A 6,496-nucleotide genomic window follows, 5' to 3' on the forward strand; every position below is an offset into this window, starting at 1 on the left:
CCTGAGGTTTTAAAACTCCAGATGTATAGGTCACACCCCAGAGTAATGACAGTAGAGTCTCTTGGTGTGTGACCCAAATGTCAGTATTTTTGGAATCACCAAGTGATTTCACTACACAGCAAAGATTAAGAATCACTTCACTAAAGTAGTGATTCTCAAAGCGCGGTCCCCAAACCAGCAGCATCAGCATCACCTGGGAACTGGTTAGAAATGTAAATTCTCAAGCCCACTGCAGACTTAATGAATCCAAAACTGTGGAGATGAAGTCCAAGCCCTATAAGGGATTCTGATGCACTCTTAAGTTTGAGCATTGGCTTGAAAAGGGCTATCTTGACTCCATGCATGGAGTCTAGGCTGGGGAAACAAAAGCATGCCTTATATCCAGGTATAAAATTAGGCCAAGTGCCAAGCAACTGAAATCAGCCTTCTAATGGATGTTACAAAGAACAGTAGTAATAAGGCTGGCAACTGAAATACCAAGTCCCCACGCCACAGCCTTTCTGATCCTTTATAGGACAGACATCTGCCAAAGGCCCATTCATTCTGTTAAAACATCTGAATGTATTTGCCTCCAGCCCTGCACCTTGCTCCACTCTGTCACTTAAAATAATCTTTCCCATTTGTGCTCTCACCTGAACTGAGTAAATAAGCTTCAAGCCACTCTTTTCCCTACCCCTTTCTTCTTGGTATCCAAGAAGAGAGCAGCAGGCAAAAGGTTAGTTCTAATGTACCCAAGCAAATGGATATACGACTTAAAATAGGAGTGACCTACAGAGCTGCCCTCCAAGCCCATCTCACCTGCTTCAATAACATCACCACCCTTTGGTGGGAAATGGAAAATTCCACAACCAAACATTAGAGCAGACACTTTTCTAGAATGCAGTCCACCTCCTTTCCTCCTGTCCCAGAAATACCTCAGGTCTACAGGATCAAGAAAGGCAAGATTACATGATAAAGAAAGGCAAGGCTGGCAGCCACTACTCATGACCAGAAAAATGGCCTGACATGGTGCAGAAAAATTCTCAATGACTATATCCAACAGACACGGATGCCTTAGACAGGGATGGGCTCTATTCTAAATTGAGTGAAGGCTATTAACAATTCTCAGCTTTGTTTTCCCCACCCTTCTAGGTTCTCAACTAATTGAGTTCCGAGGGATGAGGAAGAGGGGAAAAACACACCCTGTTTCAGAGAATTAGAATCTGAGGTGTTAGGAAGCAGTCCTAATAGTAACTGAGAATTAGTTATTAAGCAAATGCTTAATTAAGCAGAGGTTAGTTGTTAAGCTCATAGTTGAGGCTGAGGAAGAAAAGAAGTGGAAATTAATATCCAGCTATAGCGGAAGAAAAAGTGTGGTTAGAGTCAATTACATTTTCTGCCAGACAGGAGACCTGCTGAATGCTCCAGTCCCTCCAAAGTCCATCAAGCATCAGTGAAAGGAGAGAGAGCCTGGCGAGACAGTGTGCACCAGGTACTTGTGCGTCGTCTAGTAACTTGGTTGTTGGAGGGGGAGGGACTAGCTCAGGATCCAGGGGAGGTCTGCACCGAAATTGCTGCCTTCATAGAGCTGGGGAGGCAAGAGGCTGAGGACTGAAAAAGAGAGGGTGAGTGATTATTAATAACCAGCAGGATCCCAAAGATGGCAAGCTGCCAGCCTGGACTGCCAGTGATGACCAGAACTGTGCTGCAGCTCTGAATCCACAGCTTCTCCACCAGCCCACAAGAATTTGAGTTGGAGAGCCCGCACGCTCTGGTAAGTGGAAATCCTGACACTTCCAGAGATGGAGTCATCTTTCCCATTTGGAGTGATCCTTGCTGTCCTGGCCTCCCTCATTATTGCCACTAATGCAGTAGTGGCCGTGGCTGTGCTGTTGTCGATCCACAAGAATGTTGGTGTCAGTCTCTGCTTCACCTTGAATCTGGCTGTGGCTGACACCTTGCTTGGCGTGGCCATTTCTGGCCTAGTCACAGACCAGCTCTCCAGCCCAGCTCAGCCCACACAGAAGACCCTGTGCAGTCTTCGGATGGCATTTGTCACTTCTTCCGCAGCTGCCTCTGTCCTCACAGTCATGCTGATTGCCTTTGACAGGTACCTTGCCATCAAGCAACCCCTCCGCTACTTCCAGATTATGAACGGGCTCGTGGCTGGAGCCTGCCTTGTTGGGCTGTGGTTGGTGTCTTACATCATTGGCTTCCTCCCACTTGGAATCCCTATGTTCCAGCAGACCACGTACCAGGGAACCTGCAGCTTCTTTGCAGTGTTTCATCCACGCTTTGTGCTCACACTCTCCTGCATTGGCTTCTTCCCAGCCTTGCTCCTTTTTGTCTTCTTCTACTGTGACATACTCAAGATTGCCTCTGTGCACAGCCAGCAGATCCGAAAGATGGAGCATGCAGGAGCCACGGCCAGAGCTTACCAGCCCCCACGGACTCCCAGCGACTTCAAGGCTGTCCTCATTGTAGCTGTTCTCATCGGGAGCTTCACTCTATCCTGGACCCCATTTCTTATCACTGGCATTGTGCAGGTGGCCTGCCAGGAGTGCCACCTCTACATAGTGCTGGAACGGTACCTGTGGCTGCTTGGTGTATGCAATTCTCTGCTCAACCCACTCATCTATGCCTATTGGCAGAAGGAGGTGCGGCAGCAGCTCTATCGGATGGCCCTGGGAGTGAAGAAGGGGCTTGCTTCATTACTACTCCTTCTCTTGGGCAGGGATGGTGGCCCAGAGGTGTCAAGGGGAAGTTCCCGTCACATTACCACTATCTCCCACCCACAGCTTAATGGCTAAGATGGTAAGAGCAAAGAACTTCAAAGTGCCTTTTCCCTCTTCTCTCAGGGTCTCAAATAGTAGATCAGGAGGAGCAAGAGGAATGAGAGCACTTATTTCAGGCAATGGACCACCCCTCACACCCCCTCACCCCAGACTGAGAGGTAACTGATGCAGAGTGCTGACTTTCCTCTATAATGTTTCCTCATTTGCAAATCTCCACTCCTCTTGGTCCTTCTCTTGCAATAAGTCTGTTTCTCCTGTACAGGTATACTTACTTAAAGTAAGAAATGTACTACTATAAAGATGCTTAAAAGTCAAACTCTATTTTTGAATAATATAGGAGCACCATTCAATAGAGATATAATGCAAGCCACATACATAGGTTTAAATGTTCTAGTAGCCACATTAAAAGGATTAAAAAAAAAGAGAGAAACAGGTGAAACTAATGTTAGTGCTTCACTTAACCCGATATATCCAAACATTCTTTCAATGTAATCAATATAAAAAAAACTATTACATTACTTTTTCATGCTAAATCTTTGAAGTTTTGTGTGTATTTTACTCTTACAGGACATCTCAATTCAAACTAGCCATATTTCAAATGCTCAATAGCCACATGTGGCTAGTGGCTACCATATTAAACAACATAGCACTAGAGAAACAAAGTTCTGTTGTTTTTAACTGTTAACTATAGTGATTGCTTTGGTAAAGCAATAAGTCCTGTCCCTTGAGGCAAATCAGACATTTTAAGTAGTGAGTTTGTATAAAATGTAGGAACCTGTATTAGATTCTAAAGCATGTCTTTCTGCATACTTCATGGTGTACAAAACAGTGTTTGGGGGGGTGGGGATAGCCTATCTTGTGTTTTTTTTTCTATTAAATCTCCCAATCCACCAGTTTTCTAACCCTGTGATGCCCCTTTCCCTCAGTTGGCCTCTTAATTCACTTGTAGCTACTTGATGATGATAATGCTGAACAACAAATTCTGAGACACTGGAAGGGAAGGGAGAGGAAAAGAGGGTAGATACCAAGGAAGGCGCTACCAAGCACTCTCCACACTGGACCCACTTTGCTCCTCAGAGCTTGACCTTCTTCCATTTACTTCCAAACTTTCATTTTCCTAAGAAACTCAATCACATAAGAAGATGTCTCCAAAATGGCTCAGGAGACCAGATGAGGAGCAGGTGCCTCTTTCTGCTCTCTATGGGTACAGAAAAATGACTGTTGGCATCTGGTAATTATGCTCAGGCTCCCTCTGGGAAACCCCAGCAGCATAAATTCAAGAACAGAGTGGGGAAGAAGCCCAGGAACTATGCTCAGCCTTCCTGAGCTTCCCTGTAACCCTTTACTCAGCCTCCTGGTCTCCACAGTGGATTCCTAGATTGTTTGTCTCTTAAGACCCTAAACTAGATTATCTCCCTAGAAAGCTGAATAAAGGGGGCAAGAATAAACCTCAACAGTATGTATTAATTTGTCTAGTTTTTGGTGCCAAAACAACCTTGGAAGGTTAACTGCTCTGTATCTCTAAAATGATGGCCTGAGAATGCATTTGAGTCCAATGTGTAATTTCCAGAGACCCGTAAATTTTCATTCAGATCTCAAACTGTGATGTTCAGAAGTTGGATGGAATCTGGCATTCTCTCTCTCAAAAGGATGGCACCACACCATGATGCTTTGCCCTTGGGTTTTAATTCCCCTTCAACCTTAGATGAACTCCTAGCTTGTTTTCCCTAAATTGTTCAAAGGTTAATGATCATCCCTTCCAATTTCCATACACTCAAAAATTTCCTCCCATCTTCATCTTCTACCTTCAGCACAAATTATGTTTCTAATTTATTCTATTTTCTTAAGATTGTATTTATTTATTTTTAGAGAGAGGAGAAGGGAGAGAGAAAGAGAGGGAGAGAAACATCAATGTGTGGTTGCCTCCCACGCACCCCCTACAGGGGACCTGGCCTGCAACCCAGTCTTGTGCCATGACTGGGAATCGAACCAGCTAACCTTTGGTTTGCAGGCAGACACTCAATTCACTGAGCCACACCAGCCAGGGCTCACGACTTTATTCTAATACATAAACCCTCCTTTGGCAGATCTCTTTGCAGTGGCTTTGCTTACCCCTCTGGCCCAGAGGAGGACTGTGCTTGCCTTCACCATAGTAGGCTTTGTGTTCCTTGATAACAGGAGAACTTTTTTGCTGTCAAGGGAAAGATGGAAGCCAATATGATTGAAGTGCTGAGTGCCAAGCAAGGACCAGTTATGCCAGAAATAAGGCACACTCTTGGATTGAGTCATGAATTACTGGGAACTAGGTAAAACAAAACCAATACTCGGTTTTTAGACAAAATTGAAAGCTGCCTCCAGTGAGTGCCCTTCTTACTGGTGGTTCAAGGCTTAATTTCCTGGCCTTGATACAAAGAATTTATCTTGCCAAGGTAACACAAGCAAAGTATAATGGGAATTAGTTAATTACAGGCTAAAGGCAGGATCTGAGGAGAGGCTAGGTGATTACTGTGTTATTATATTAGGTTCAATCTAAGAAACCCTGCTAACCCTGGGAGTCAGTGTGGAAAAATCATGGGCTTTGAAGTCCAACAGGTCAGTGTTCAAATTATGACTCAGTCATTTACATTCTCAAAGCTGTAGTTCCCTCATTTGTAAGATTTGGGTAATAATGTCTGCCTTCTACGGCTATAGTAAGGACTAACTCCAATAATGTATGTGAGAAATGCCTAGTAAACTACAGCACATTGTTAGTGCTCAGAAAATGTTCTCTCTCTTCCTTAAAAATCCAAAAGAATAAAACATCAAACTGGCCAATTTAAGGGTACCCATCATATCTGTAGATGTTATGACCTCCAGGACAAGGACGATTAGGCTCTCAACTGTGAATTCCTCAACACTTGAATAAGGTTTATTAAAGTGAGTGATGAGAGGTGACTCAGGTTGAAAAACACAAACAGTAAAATCTAATATTTTAGCAGGGACAAGGCAGAGCAGAAACAAGCAAGGCACTATTATCATACACTTGGGCCTAAGAGTAACTGAACTTAAAAGCACTGCATATAAAAAGCCACTGCGAGCAGAGATACAGAATGCTATGCAAAAGTCTAGTGGCTTTCATTGACACAGCCTCCTTCACAGATAAGGGAATGCACTGGAGAAGAAACATTTGGATTTTATTCATGCATCCAATGTTGTCTCCAGATGGACTTAAAAAAAGCCAGATCCTGTTCAGCAATTTGATCAAACCAACCAAAAGATATTAAGATCTTGTAGGACAGAATGTAGGTCAATTGGTCCCATGTATAATTTCCACAAACAGCTTATTGTGAATTTGTTAGGAAAATCGCGATGACTAAGTTTTATACCGACTCCTCAGGTAGCTAGCATTATACATAGACAACTCAGTTTCAGAGGACTACTCAAGAACATTAAGAACACACAGCACTCAGAACATGTACAGGGACATTTTGAGTGGTCTCCAAGTGTTAGAGGCAGGTTTCCCTTATCCACCAACACTCACCTGCTTGTCCACATGACCCACGGGCCCATCTCTGAGACTTGGCCAGGCAGAGTTAGTCTTGGGATATCTTTTCCCTATATGGAGAAGTGATCATGGTTCAAATGGGAAATGAACTCACGACCTTTTTTAAAAATTTTTATTGTTATTCAGTTACAGTTGTCTGCCTTTTCTCCCCATGACTTTTATTTCATTCTCACTTAGT

General features: G+C 43.7%; 1 protein-coding gene across 1 annotated transcript; it reads left to right on the top strand.

Annotated features, from left to right (window-relative positions):
- Positions 1–1,699: 1,699 nt before the first annotated feature.
- GPR119 (G protein-coupled receptor 119) lies at positions 1,700–2,877 on the top strand. Its single transcript, XM_024567127.1, has one exon. It carries the CDS (start codon positions 1,782–1,784, stop codon positions 2,787–2,789), a length of 1,008 nt encoding a protein of 335 aa, XP_024422895.1. The 5' UTR covers positions 1,700–1,781; the 3' UTR covers positions 2,790–2,877.
- Positions 2,878–6,496: the final 3,619 nt, after the last annotated feature.

This window comes from Desmodus rotundus, chromosome X, assembly GCF_022682495.2.
Source record: "Desmodus rotundus isolate HL8 chromosome X, HLdesRot8A.1, whole genome shotgun sequence".
NCBI classification, from domain to species: Eukaryota; Metazoa; Chordata; class Mammalia; order Chiroptera; family Phyllostomidae; genus Desmodus; species Desmodus rotundus.

Excerpts from the sequence above, each read along its gene's own strand:
- GPR119 (XM_024567127.1), top strand. The coding sequence starts at position 1,782 with ATGGAGTCATCTTTCCCATTTGGAGTGATCCTTGCTGTCCTGGCCTCC.